Source organism: Vidua chalybeata, chromosome 21 (genome assembly GCF_026979565.1).
Source record: "Vidua chalybeata isolate OUT-0048 chromosome 21, bVidCha1 merged haplotype, whole genome shotgun sequence".
Taxonomy (NCBI): Eukaryota; Metazoa; Chordata; class Aves; order Passeriformes; family Viduidae; genus Vidua; species Vidua chalybeata.
Window position 1 is genome coordinate 625001 of NC_071550.1, and position 15000 is coordinate 640000.

The window sequence follows — 15000 nt, forward strand, 5'->3', positions numbered from 1 at the left end:
AGTTGTCCACAACTAAGTCACAGCAAAACTTGACTGCAAAGAGTGTTTGTGCTTGTGGCAACCTTTGCCCCTGGAGCCCAAAAAAGCAACAACCCCTCACACACCCCTGACTACTGCAGTGCTCAGACTTGCAAAATGTCATCAGCACACCAGCGAGACCTGTAGCAGAACATGTCACAGAGTAACTCCAAATTAAAGTTCCATCCTTAGATTTCCATTTATAACATTGACTCCATTTCAAGCCATCCAGAGTTTAAACTCTAATTAGAGCATGCTAAAATATTCCTCTATTTTGTTGTTATCTTAACAATAAATGTAACAGTTCTACAAAACCAGACTTGGACCTCTGCCCCATTTTACATTCTTTTCAGTGAATAAGAAAAAGCTTAAAGTACTAGAGAAGCAAAGGTGCCAGAAGGCAGAGCCAGGCACCGTTACCGCTGCGGGAATTACATGGGCCCCACTCTGCTCTCCCACGGCTGTGGGAGCTTGGCTGTGGAGCAGCCGGGGCCACCCACAGCAGGGCTCGGCCCTCGTGGCCAACCTGGCCATCCCTGGGCTCAGGACTACTCCCTGTGCCGTGACTGGCACTGCTAAGGAGCTGCATCCTCCTCCTCATCCCGCCCGAGCTCGCTAGGGCGCCGTCGGGCCCTCCAGGAGGCCGGAACGCAGCAGGCGGGTACGTACCAGAGTTTGGTGTGGTGGGGGAGTTGGTCTGGTTGTTCTGGACAGCCGCGGCCACGGCGTGCGCTGCGGTCACGGCCGTCTTTGCCGCATAGAGATTGGCTTCCTCCTGGAACTTCCCGATGTTCTTCTTGTACCTGATTCTCTTATTGCCAAACCAGTTGGACACCTGCAATGGAGAGAGGTGGGAAGGGTGAAGGACACGAAGTGCTTGGCTGGGCAAAGCAGGATCCCTTTGAGATGTCATTCTGAGATGCCAGAAACACAACCCGTACCTGCTCCAGGTAACTGCGCGCTAACCCGGATCAGTTAATCGTCACCATGGAGCTGAGCTGACCTGGCTCTGCTGCTCTCTTGGCAAACTGAGGCATAACAAGTGACTGATGACTGCACGTATCCCAGAGCTTGCTGTACCACAGCATTGTCCCCTACCACCATGGGCCATTTGTCAACAAAACTGGTGCAAGTCCCAGAAAGCTGCTCAGGGGGGACCAAGGTCCGGTTGACTGAGGGCGAGCGGGCAGTGAGAGCAATTGTTCTTTATTTTTGGGCTGGAACAACCTTGGCAGCCCACTCACAGAATCGTGTTTGGTTGGCTGAAAATGAAAGGAATCATATAAATCAATAATGGTTGAAAAGTCACTTTGTCATGTCCCTTTGAAGATGCTGTACTGAAGCCAAGGTGCCTCCCAGGGCACCGGCTATTAACCCACACAGGGGTCACGCCTGGAGCCGCTCAGGGAAGTTTGTACCATCTTGCTTAGGGGCTTTGTTTAACTTCAGCTGCTGTAACAGAGCTCCTAAATAACAAACCCAGTTTGGAACATGGACAATGGCCAACACAGCAGAGACAATAAAAGAACAGTTCCAGTGGTAAAGGGGCAGGGACCAGTGACAGCCCAGTGGTTACCAGGCATCCAGAGGGCATGGCAGAGGCTGGGGTCCTGTCACAGCACCCAGTTCAGGATCCTGCTGAGGCAGGAGTAAAATCCTGCTGTATTTGATGCAGCACAGCTTTTGTTTAACCACAATTAATGGAAAACCTCTGGCCTTTACTAGTAATATGGAAGGCACCTTATACATCCTGCTCCCCTGATAATACTCCACCATATTCTATATATTGCACTTAATATCACCTTGTCAGTCAGAGAAGCAATAATACATTAATGAAACCCAGCAAATAATTATTGTGTACAATCAGATTATGCTTTATTAACAGTATCATAATTGAGGAATCTCTGCACATCAACCGTATTGTCCACGGATGTGCACGAGACCCCTCTGTTTATGCACGCCCCTGGACCAATCAAACAACAGCCATCACTAATAAAGGTTTATTTAATTCTCACAGTAAAATTTTAATATCACCAGCAGCCTGGGGAAGCCTCAACGAGTGGATTTGCTTGACATCAGATCGTTTCCATTCTGCTAGTCCCAATACTTCTTAATCTTTAATATCAAGGCAATTAAAATTAATGGCCACTCATCCAGAGCCACTGTGGGCAGTGTTTCCTTGACATCAATTGTTTGATGGGATTACCTAGAGGTTAAACTAACAAGCAAGGTTTAATTGGAAGCAATGAGAGGAGCAGTGCTCGTACGTTATGTTTAACCCGCACACCACATCTAAATGAATATCCAGAAATGTTAAACTCTTCCTCAGACTGAGGCGCGGCGCCGGGGCTGCCAGAGGAGCCCGGGGGTGCCACAGTCACTGCCCCCGTCCCCTCTGCCCCAGGACCCTCTGTGCTCCCGTGGCACACAGGGCAGGGCAGAGCGTGCCCCAGCCCGGGGAGCTTGGGGAGCAGCTTGGGGACACCCAGGGACACCCGGGGACACCCAGGGACATCCAGGGACACCCGGGGACACCCGGGGACACCCGGGGGCTGCAGCTGCAGCTGGGCGAGCATGGCTGACACGGACAGCTGGACCTGGCCAGGACAGGGCCAGGGCACTGCTCCAGCAGGCTGTACCAAGCAGGATTTAGGATCCCTGCCCACCTGGAGCACACCTCACCTGGCTTGTGCTGCTGGCACTCCGTGGTCCCAGGGAAGACCGGGGTGCAGGTGCTGGGCTCCCCTCTCAGCACCGGGACCCAGCTCCTCACCCAGCCCCATGCTCACCCTAAACATGGAAGTTGTCTCCATTGTGAGCTGCCTCACAACACATTTTTCATTAAAACAAACTATCTCTTCATATAAAAAAAACAATGAACATCTTTCTCCTCCTGATCATTGAAGGCCAATTAATTAATTGGGCTTAATTGTATATTACATTTCAAACAATACTGTTGCACTGATTTATCATGTTAATTGCAACGTTAAATAAAAAGACAATAAATTATTACTGAAATCATCAAGATGCCTAATGTGGGATTTGGGATGGGGCAGGCCTGCCTCGTGTCTCTGGAGTGGGTGATTTCCTGGGATAAATCAGTGCTCATTCGGCAAAGACGCAGCTGACACAAGAGCATCGCTGCTGGAATCAGGGAGATACAGGTTCATGGATCATGGAAATCTTTCCACTGTGTTTTCATGTTTGTAGCACACAGTCAACACCTAAAACGTGGTACAAACCAGAAAATGTTAAAAATCAATGTTGCACAGTTACAGTCTGTGATCTAAACCCAGGAATTTTACCTCCAGAACTATTTGATTATGCTGCAGCTTTTTTTGTTGCTTCCCACATGACATCCAGGGGTAAGAGCCCCTCCATCCATGGTTTTCCCTGTCCACCCGCTCACAGAAAGTCAGAAGCATCAGGGGCCAGAGGGGTGCTGGAAACCAGCTCCTGCATCCTTTCTTTAAAACAATGTTAAATATATTCCCTTGTCAACCACATCCTTCTTTTGTTTGAAGCAGTGAAAAATGTTATTGCTGTACTCCACTGCCCCACTCTCAGCACTGGCTGTGCCCTCTCTCCAGCCCGTGTGATGGAGTGATGGTTGTTTGTGACACCCTGAAAGAGGCTCATCTGCAAAAGTATAAAACATCAGCCTTGCAGCCATGGTGGGGGAGAGCAGACAATACAGTTTATCTCCAACCAACATGCGCTGATGGGGTGGCTCTAAATTACAGCCGACAGTGTTCTCTGCTAAGGACATTTTTTTCCCCAGAATTACCTTTTCCGCACTCTTAAAAATGAAATTGTGTGAGGTGTTCATCTTAATAAATAGTTTGTCTTTATGCTTTTCTTGAAAAACCTTCTCTACATATTATTTTAAACACCGATATCAAAACTGAAACCATCGATCTCCCACCTGCAATGAAACGATTCTGGGAGACAATTTTCCTTGCAGCTCAGTAAAGTGCCATGGCAGCAGGATTTCCAGTCAGCAGCTTAATCTGGGGGGAGGATGACCCAAAACACTCACTAATTAAGTGTTTGAGGGAGAAAATGTTCTGCCATGAATCTGCCCCCAGCGTGTACAAGGTACTGACAGTACAAGAGAGAAACACTTGGGATCATTGTTAGGAGAGGCTACAGAGGAGCCTGGCTCAGCCAGGGAAAGGACAAAGCCTCTTCATCAAAGACGAGCCAACAGCTCCAGAGTTTGGAAAGCCATCCCTTAATGTTATTTATTCATTTTTCCAGCTCTTTGGCCCTCCAGGGTATTTGCAGCACAGGAGGTAAATGGGGCATGGTGACAGGCACGGCAAGGTCCAAGGGACACTTGGTCAAGGCTGAAAATACACACACTTAGAGATCTTCCATGAAAGCCCTGAGCGAGGTGCAGCTCAGTCACTTCCTCGGATGCCATTGCTTGTCCCCTGTGATGCTGCTCCTGCCAGGGTTTCAATGACTGCTCAATTCACTCTGAGTTCTGGATTGCATCCTCTGAGTTCTGCTGTCAGTCACCAGAGCAGTGTGTGGGGGCCTGCTCTGTGGTGCCTGCTCAGAGCTCATCTGCTACATGGCCTCAAAAATACACACCCTTTTCAGTAAAAGAAAGACACCTCCAGCCCAGTTCGACCTAGGAAATACCAACTAACCCTGCAGTACTGCCATGCAGCCTCTGGAAGTGCCTTTGGAAATCAAAGATTACAATATCCATGGTGTTCATGCTCTCTGGCTGTGACAGCAGATCCATCAGGAACTCAAGCAACCAGCTGATCACAGGCACTCCCTCTCTCTCATACATGCTCCTCTCCTGTTACATGATACATGGCCCCATTTCCAGGCTCTACCATATCAACCCGACTTTTTCCAAGTAATTTTTAACATCTTGCCGGAGCGACGATCCAGCCGTGCCAAGGGCCCAGCCCTGCATCCCTGGTGCCAGGCTGGCTGGGCAGCACTGCCCTCGGACCAGGCTGGCAATGTCACCCAGCGAGGCTGAGCTTGCTGGATGCAGTGCCATGGAGGGCACAATGCAGCTACTCCCACTGCTCACTCAGACTGCCTAATGGCTTCAAGAAACCACTAATTCATGTCTGTATCAAATATTAAAAAGACAAACCTATATTCCTGTCACAGGCTCTCTGCCACTGCTGGGTTGTTGGACCATCTGCCTGCCTTTTATTTCATTCTATACATTAAATCTTATCAAACAACCAATTAAGAAAGAAATCAGATCTATTAGCACTAGAAGCAATCAGTTATGGCTTCTCAAATGTTCCGTCTCATTTCCTACAGTCACTTCAGCCTTATCTTGATCTGTCTTTTTATCTGTCCACACCAAGGAATCACTGAGCCCCTCCCTGCCAGGCAGGACTCACCACTGGGTGCAGAGGGAACAGCTCTTCAGCAGGTCTGGTGGGCCTTTCCCCCTGTCATCCTGCCCAACTACATTAACCAAAACTGAAGAACTTTTGGCTTGTTTAAGTTGGTGTGGATGGCATGGCCTCTCCTGACCATACAGCAGGCTGCCTTGGATCACTTTGAAGATTTCTGGACACCACTTACTGAAGGAATTGCCACAAACCATTTCGTGCCAGGACTAAAACCAGCAGCGAGATGAAGGCTGCAGACCACAGTGCCCTGGCACTCTGTGCTCTCAGGCTGTTTGGCTGGTTCCAGGCACACCCAGCAGCCGCAGGGATGCCTGAGGGCACAGGAGAGCAGCAGCCACCACGGGGCTGCAGTGCTTGTGTGATGCTAAGGGCGAAGGAGGAGCAATGTCAGAGGGAACAAGCTGTGCACTGAATTTTCCTCAAAAACTTCCTGCCCATCACCACAGCTATTTGCAAATGGACTGGGAGAAACTGCCTCCCTCCCCAGCCTGTGCCTTCCCCTGGCACCGAGCACAGGCACTTTCACCCCAGTCAGAGTGGGGCATGTGCTGTGTGCCAGGGCACAGGCAAGGAGACAGCAAGGCACACACGTGTCCTGGGGCAGTGCTGCCAGGGCTGCTGCTGTGGGTGCAGCCAATGTCAAGCAATTCCAAATTTGGAGGAGCTGGGCAGACTTTCATTTGAAAGTCTTCAATAAGGTGCCTGAATTTTTCATGCATTCAATGGAGGCCTATAAAGTAAATCTCAACTCAGGCCTTAATTATAAAGCTAAAGGTTGCGTTGCTAATAATGCCGATACTGCAGCCTGCAATCATTAATAGTTAACACACGCGCCGCAGGCACCATTCCTCTCAAGGACCTGAAATATTGATAAGGGAGCTGAGGGAGCAGGGAGAAGCCAGCACACCGGCCCTCAGCACAGGAGCAGGGGCTGGAGAACTTGGAGGCTGCAGGGCACTTCCCTGCCACACCAGCTCAAGTTCTTCCCCAAGCTGCACAAGCCAGATTTGTGTGAGAATAATTGGGGTTTCTAGCAAACACACATGGAATGCCAAGAGGTGTTTTGCTTTTTGAGCTGCCTGGTGAAGGAAAACTCGATGGTGTCATCAGCCTGAGCACCGCTGCGGGACACCAGTGTGAGCTGTACAGGTACTTTGGCCCACAGGGAAAGCAGCTGCAGCCAACGATGGCACACTCCTGACTGGGGAGGTGCTGGGTTTCTTGCATTAACTTCACACTAACAGTTGTTATCTGTGCTAAAAGGAGCAAATCTGCCTCATGCAGTTCTGCCACAGAGGAGTCACTTGTGTCACTCACTTCAGCATAGCTAGAGGCTGAATTTCTGACTGGCTTAGAAAAACAACTTTGAGCAATCAAAGAAATTCGGATCTATAAAGATAGATCCTAAATTTGTCAATAAACCATCCTTTCCCCGAAATCCTGCTCAGTTGCAATGAATTCAGATCAGAGCAAGGCTCAGCCAGGAGCGTCGCTGCTGTGCAGAGGGAGGGCTGATGTGAAGTGGGGCGCAGACCTTGTTGCTTTTTATTTTTATCTTCTTCTCTGTGCACAGAGCCTTTGTACCCCAGCACAGCCCCAGCCACCACAGGCAGGCAGCCTTTCCTGCAGAGCTCAGCCACATCCCATCACCCTGCAAAGCTCCTCATGGCCAACACACAAATATGAAGGGGTGACAGGTGCTTTGGGCAGGCCCAGCTCCGTACTTGCCTCCACTGGAACCACCTCCCAGAGCCTGGAGGGAGGTGCCAGCATTGCAAGGGGAACCAGGAGATTGACACACGTGGGTGCAGGGGCTCCTCCCTGCTGCTTACCTGTGATACCGTGATGCTGCATTTCTTTGCCAGCTCTTCTTTGGCTTCTTCACTGGGGTAGGGGTTACTGAGGTGGGAGTAAAAGTACTCGTTCAAGATTTCTGTGGCTTGTTTACTGAAGTTACGCCTTTTCCGTCTGAAATGAGAAAAGGAAAACACCACTGTTCCTCCAGATGCCAGCAGGTCCCTGGCAGGGCTGGATGAGGAGCAGCAGCCCTCGTTTCACAGCCCGTGCTGCAGCACAGAACAACACAGCAGAGCTGTCCTGGCACCCTGATCCCTTTGGGCTCCCCGACACCATGGGAGGGAGCAGCAGGCAGCAACAGCACGTCCTGCACCCAGCCCCAGGGGGCTCTGGACTCTGCCTCTGGCTTCACACCCCCACCTCCCCACAGGGTTCATCCCATGGGAGCACAGGCCACCTTCACGTGCTGTGGCAGAAAAGGTGAGACAGGTGCTGAGCCAGCAGCCTCCCTTGTGCCTCCTCCACAGCAGGGTACACAGCCCAGCCCAAAGCTCCCGGCCACGCAGCCCCTGTGTGCCAGCAGCAGCCTGGCAGACCTCCTTCCCTTCAGCACAGGTCAGCTGGGGCCCTGCACAGCTCCCCGGGGTGAGGATGGTACAACAGGATGGGGCAGCCGTGCTGACGTGTCCTCACATGGCCTCCCCGAGCTAATTGGCTTCCAACAGCAAGTGGATTCCAGGGCTTTGTGAGCGAGACCCATCTGTGCCCCCTCCTGCCACGGGCTGCACGGGGCCCAGGCTCTGGCCCACATGGGACACGGGACAGCCCCCAGGGGTGTCACCTGGCCGGAGCACGGAGCCTTGCAGAGAGCAGCCACACGTGCTCCGGCCCAGGAGCCTCCAGCCCTCGCCACGGGGGCAGCCGACCTGGGTGACGATGGCAGCACCTGCTCAGCTGCAGCGCCATCCCTCCGTGCCAAGGGCTGCTGTCCTTTAGCAGAACATCCTCTGGAAGGCTCCAGTGGAACATTTCCTTGGAGCTCCTTCCCCCAGGGCTGTTGCAATCACCGCCGGCGCCCCAGGCCAGCCGGCAGCCGAGCGCAATCCCCAGCGCTCTCTTGCCGAGTATCACGGTGCTGCTAACTGCACTGCATCCTGGAGCAGGCAGGCTCCCTCCCTAGAGCTCTGTTTATCTCATTACTATGCTTCCGCTCATTTTGCCTTATTTACCTTCTTCCTTTTAAAAGAAATCACTTTAAAATGTACATCTGCAGGCTCTACCTTTGCGTTCCTGGAGCTCTCCATAGACATCTCCTCCAACTGCCTGCAATTACCCTGATTTCCCACACCTGCCAGTGACCTCCTTGTTAATAACATTATTTTGGCCTTGTTTAGCTCCTCACAGCTTTCAGGTGTGAAGTGTGAGCTGCTGGAGGAGGGAGGCTCCGTGTGGCGCCTGCTGCTCCTCCCTGTTCCGCCTGGCTCCGCTCCTGCTCTGCCGGGCCCCTGCAGCTGCCAGGGCCCCGCTCTGCAGACAGGAGCCCTGCGAAGGGGATGGGGCTGGGGATCACTATCCCACCTCATCAGGCTTCAAAACAATTCTGACTGTGCCTAAACCCCCCTCCTAATCCCTGTCTGCCTGCCTCCTGGCAGCTTGTGGAGCAAGCAGCCCACTGATGCCGCTGTGGGTCCTGGGGACAGGTGTTGAGCTCCAACAGTGGTGCAGGTGTCCAAGGTGGGGAAAACAAGCCCAGTCTTTGCACTAAAATTTGAAGAAAAGACCTTGTTGCTTCTGAAGGCCTACTCTGCAGGGGTTCTCTTCCACAGCAGCTGTGGATGAAGGCTTTTGTTGGGACAGAGCAACCTCTCCCACCCATCCCTGCTGACATGGGACACCACTGCCAGTATGGCCATGCTCTCCTGGGCTGCCCAGAAATTACTGCTTCCCCCCAAAAAGAGACAGGGGCACTTGCCTCTGCCTTACCTGGCATCAAGGAACCTTGATCTTAAAATCATCACTGCTTCACAAGTGCTTTGTTTGAGCTGCATCTGGATGGAGCTGAATTTTCGATGAATGATGCCCACCATCCTTTCAATCTCCTTGGGAGAAATGGGACGTGTCCGGCTCTGTTCTCTGAGGAGGTTCATTACATGAGTGGTAAATTCATTACATGCCTGTGGAGGAAGAAGAGGCTCAGACGTGGGTTTGTGCTGTCCCACAAGGACACAAGCTCCGACCTGGCTGTTGGGGGAAGGCAGCACTGGGGGCTGGGGGACGCCTCACATGGCCCTGTCCCCTCCACATGCGTGTGGCCACAGGATCCCACCCTGTCCAGGAGACCTGCAGCTGTCCTGGGGCAGTCAGGGGAGCCGTGACCAGGGCCCTGCTCCCACTGTGCTCATCCCTTTCCCCATTCCCAGCCGGCCCCCCGCCCAGAGGAGCAGTCGGAGCAGCCCCCGTTCCAGCTGCAGGCAGGGGCAGGGTGGGAATGGGGCCCCGCACACCTCACAGCCAGGGGGGCAATGCCCCGAGCCCTGTGCCTCAGTACCCCCTGCAGCACCGAGGGACCTGAGACCTTTCTGAGGCACCGTGTGTCCCTGTCTGGGGGGGTCAGTGACACTGTGCCCCAGCCTGGCCCACGTGTGCGGCCGAGGCACTGAGGGAGGGCACGGGGAGCCCCGGATTAGCACTCCCAGTCTGTGACATGCTGATGTAAACTTCAGACTGAGCCATCACCAGGAGCCCCCTCCACACATCCTGCCCTCCTGACTTCCCTTTGCAGGCTGGAGCCTGACAGAAACTCTGCTAGCTCCCCTCTTCCCTCTAAAGCCAGGCTGCAAAATATGTACCTAATATGTCTGACAACCACATTTTCAAGGATTCTCCAACATTTCAATAGATTATGTGATGGAAGGAGTTAAAAGTGAAAAGTTTATGCATCTAAAACCTCATAATTTCCTATAACATTTGCTGAACGTCTCACAACTTATTAAGTGAAGCCATCTATGAATGCAAATGCTGATTAGCAATTTGGCAATAGCCCAACATTCGCAGAATTCACATAGCTTTTCTTTAAACCAGTAGTTCATACATGATTAATTAGAACATCTCATTTATGTAGTGTGCACTTTAGCTCATTACTCTAAGTAAAATTCGTTAAGTATTTACATTTAGATAATTAAAATCTGGGTACACCCTTAAGAAAGATGCATACACTTCAGGCAAAGTGATTTTTTTTCTTTACACTACTGAAAGTAAATTACAGGCTAATTTACATCCTCGCAGCACCCGTTGGAGGCAGCGCTCACGAGCCCTGGTGCAGAGCCCTTCGCTCGCCGAGGGCGCCGAGCCCGCTGCTCGTCCCAGCACCCGCCAGCCCCACCTTTGCCAGGGCTCCCCGGGCACCAGGTGAAGGAGTTGGGCATTTCTCACCCTCACTTCCCACCGGCACATCCTTTCCATCATCAGGGCACAACCTGAGCATGCGGAAGTTCAGGTCCAGCCCTCTGACCGGCGGCAGGACCGATGACACCAGCTTTGGCTCACCCGGGACATGTTGCACAGAAGGGAAGGGGACACGGGCACCAAACTGCAGCAGCTCTCCCCCTGAGATCAGGCAGCAGCTCTGATAGTTCCAAAATACAGCTGAACCCAAGAATTTGGCACTGGATGGATGTTCCAGGCACACGGTTTGCCACAAGCCTCCTTCTTTTCAGATCCCAGGAATTCAATTTTAAAGTACAATAAAATTGGCAACTGTTGCCTTAGAAATATTTTCAGGTATGTCTTTTCTATAAGAGATTTAGTATCAAAAACTGGACTTTGAAAAGCAAAAATTATTGTCTTGCTTTCAAGAAGCAAAAACCTTTCCCTGACTTTACTTAACTTGCCTGATGAGACTTGGTTTGGCTACAACTGCTTGGAGAGCCTGGGTTTAATTCATCTCCCACCAGCACCTCCCCTCTGCAGAGCTGCCTCACACAGCACAGTGGGAGGAAGCTCAGAAGACTCTGATGCTTTGTCTTGTTTCTCTTGTTTATTTATAGCGTCCAAGCTACTTGATCCCTTTTCCAGGACTATTTTTCAGGCCTCTGCTTGGTGCCCAAGACATTATTAATAATGTCAGGTTATAAGTGATGGCCTTGTTAACCTGCTCAGAAACCTTGGAGGAGCAGGGATGCTCCTGCTGCCTCAGTGCTTCATCACAAGTGCACAGGAAAAAGAGAGGAAATGGCCCAAAACAATGTTGAGGGGCAAGGTGGCAGCCAGTGCTCTGTGAGGCTGGTGGTGGCTTCTGAGCTGCCACACCTCACCCCAATTCGGGGTGAATTCAGGAGACATCTGTGAACTTGGGAAGTGGGTTCCCAGCTGCTCCAGGAGGCCTGGGACCCTTACAGTACTTTTGCCTACAGCAAAAAATGTATTTCAGTGTAATTACAGCAGATAGCTTTCAATATGTCATCTCTGTTATAGGAGCTGTAAATTATGGAAGGCGCTGCCTGTGCGTGGCCATTTCTCCCGGCGCCCGGCGAGGGAGCGCTGGGTGATGGCGTGACACACTTTCCATTTCTCTTTCCCTTTTTTTTTTTTTCTTTCCTGAGTGCATTCCCCTGACTGGCAACAAATATCAGGATCAAACTCTGCCTGGAAAGCGTCTCCAGGAAGGCGCTCTGGTTCCTGCTGCCGTGGGACGGCGGGAGTGCCCGCGCCGGGCAGGATGGCAGGAGCAGCTCTGCGGCGCGGGCAGGTGCCCGGCACGGGCTCCCTGCTGCAGGAGGGTCCTGCCTCCCAGAACCTGTGGCGCCAGAGGCTGAGATGCCAAGCCCTGGCTGCCCCTCGGGCACTGCAGTGAGACAAACCAGCAGGAGACAGTTTGCTGCCAGGCTGGGGAAATCATCATATGTCTGTTGAGCAGATGTGGCTGGGTGTCAGGATCCATGGGGAAGCATGCATGTCTCATCCTCAGCTCTACCTCTCTCTCCCGCTCCAGCAGCATTTGAGCATCCTCCAAAATTTCCTGTGGTGTGGACGAATGGCTGTGACATTTCAGCCGAAACCTTTGTAAATGGAGCTACAGGGCAAAAAATGCTCCTGCTTCCCCCACGTCATTAAACTTATTAAAGTCCAAGGATGTTTGCCAGGAAGCAGCTGCAAGCACCGAGCTGCCGCCTCTCTGGCCCAGATCTGCCTGCAGCCTGTGTGCTGTGCCTGTGTGAGGCACGTTAATGCCACAGCCACCCCCAACCCAACGCTAGGCTGCACCCGGCGGGGCGAGGAGGGCTCAGGGCTCCAGCCAGGACTGCTGGGGCCCTGCGGGGTCAGGGGAGAACAGCAGATTTCCACAAAGACCCTGGCAGGTGATTGCTCAGTTATTTGTTCTGCACTTGAACAACACAGTGAAAGAGACAGCACAGACAAGGCAGTGTCACTGGCACCTGAGGCACCTGGCAGCATGTGGCAAACGTTCCCAGTGCCAGCAGCATGGCCAGTGTGTTGGGTCACCAGGTCCCAGTGGTGAACACAAACCTACAGGTCTCTGCAGCATGCTCTTCACTCCAAACAAAGACACTGTGCTGGCATCTGCCTGAACCAGGATTTTCCTGTCCCAAAGCCTGGGCCAGGTGCTCTGCTGACGCCTGACTGCCCACTGTCTTCCAACCTGCTCCAGCTGACCTGCCGTGGCCAAGTCTGGTGCCAGTCTCCTGCCACCTGCTCCAGGAGCCTGTGGGCTGAGACGGCCAGTGCAGCCCTTGTCTGCCTGTGCTCCCCAGCTTGCCAGACCCAGCTGTGTGAGACCTCATCAGGGCAGAGGATGGCACTGAGTGACAGACATCTCTCCTCATCTCTGCCTTCTATGGGCTGGGCAAAGGGGAGAAACACGGGTTTGGGTGCTGCTCTTGTGCAGTTACAGACAACAGAAAACACTCAGGCATGCAAGACATGCGTCCTGGCTCCAGCCAGCAGCTCCTTGGAGCCCGACAGACTCCCATCGTGGCTCTCTACGGGCTGAGGCGTGGGGAAGGGGAGGAAGGGTTGTGGTCCAGAGTGGGCAGTGGTGGGCACTGGCAAGCAGAGGAGAGCAGTGTCAGGTACACGAACAACTGAGAGGCTGATGTCTGACCTGTTCATATTTCTCCAGCTCTGTGTGATAGATTTGTCTGATCTGGGTCAATTTGGCTCTGTAATCTGAGTGTTCAATAGAGTTATCTGAAGACCCTCCAGAGGCTGCTGCGGCTGCAGCTGCTGCCGCCGATCCCCCACCTTTCTCCGGACCTGAGACTCCTTCTGCCAGAAGCATATTGTCTAGTCTCATTAGCTGAGGATCGGGAGGGTCTTCCTCCTGGGCTCCTCGGATGCTCAAACCTTGGGCAGAAAAGAGAGAACAAGAGAAAACACAGTCAGTACTTCTGCATCTGCCCAGCCACTGCCCGCTCGCTGCCCGCTCACTGACCGCCTGCCACGAGCCCTCTGTGACACCCGCCTGCCCTGGGCCATGGGCACAGCCCTGCCCCAGCACCCACGGGCACAGCCCTGGCCTGAGCACAGCCCCAGCCCTGCCCCAGCACCCATGGGCACAGCCCTGCCCCAGCCCTGCCCCAGCCCTGCCCCAGCACCCACGGGCACAGCCCTGGCCCCAGCACAGCCCCAGCACAGCAGCCAGCCCCATAAGACACAGTCTAGCAGTGCCATGGGGGGATGGCAGTGCCACAGGACCTCTCTGCTCCCATACACAGCAGGAACACATCAGTAGGCTGTGCCAGATGTGCCAGCAACACACAGCTGCCAGGCATGGACCTGGGCACCAGCAATGTGCTCCGTGCACTCGGGGGGAAGCACAGGATTCCACACTGACTGTCTCAAAGAGGACACGCAGTGGGAGATGACCCCTCACTGGCCAACTTTCCAACTCAAGAAAGCACAAGGTATTAATCTTGCTCTAAAATACACATTTTAAACCTGTCACCTTCATTTAAAACTGTAATTCCATATAATTTCATGGGAATAATAAAAATGTCTCATCATCTCTTTAAATTATTTCTGTTGCCTGTTCAGGGGTCCACAGGCACAAGCTGATGATACCACACATTGTCCCGGCGTGTCCCTGAGCTGGCACACACATGCTGGGGACAGCCCTGGCACGGCTCAGGCCACCCATGCTGCAGCCAGGGAAGGTGATGCCACACCTGGGAGTCCCTGCAGCAGCAGGGGTGGTGGTGCCTGGCCAAGGGAGCGCTGCACCCATCCCTCATTCCCTCGTCTGCCAGGCCCCACTGCCTTGGCACACCTCCTGGCCCGCAGTGCCATACACAGGGGTGATTTCCTTGGTGAGTTGTTCCCCTGTTTGTCATTCTCCTCCTCTGCTCTGCTGTCAGCACGTTCAATAACATCCTGGTTTTAGTCCACTCAAGCTCTCCTTCCCTCCTCATCAATGATTTCGGCTGTTGTTTTTCCTTTTAGCTTCTGGACCCTTTCTCAGTCCATGTTTACCGTGCTCTATTCCAGCTGTTATTCCTCAGCTGCGTTTCTGCTCTCACCATGGAACTCATCTCCCTCCCACTATCCCATCAGAGTCCCACTCTGCTCCCAAATGCAGATGCCTAGCCAAAACCTGCAGCACAATAATTTGGTACAATTGCAGTGATTTCTGCATCATGTACTTCCATCATCAGGCCAAAGTGAGAGGGCTTCGTCCAAAGCGACACGGTCCACCCAGACTGAAATGAATATTCCAGAGCCCCAGCCCTTGTCTGTAAACCTGAGTCAGTAAGTGAGCGGCCCCCAGGGC

At 52.8% G+C, this 15000-nt stretch overlaps 1 protein-coding gene across 6 annotated transcripts in view; it reads right to left on the reverse strand.

Annotated features, from left to right (window-relative positions):
• PBX3 (PBX homeobox 3) overlaps window positions 1-15000 on the reverse strand; it is a 101792-nt gene that overhangs the window by 5792 nt on the left and 81000 nt on the right. For all 6 annotated transcript variants that reach the window (XM_053962069.1, XM_053962066.1, XM_053962068.1 and 3 more), the window contains 4 exons: window positions 13336-13577; window positions 9198-9388; window positions 7250-7385; window positions 688-853 (listed from right to left, as the gene is read on the reverse strand). In XM_053962069.1, coding sequence (XP_053818044.1) covers window positions 688-853; window positions 7250-7385; window positions 9198-9388; window positions 13336-13577 — 735 coding nt within the window. The remainder of the gene's footprint in view (window positions 1-687; window positions 854-7249; window positions 7386-9197; window positions 9389-13335; window positions 13578-15000) is intronic.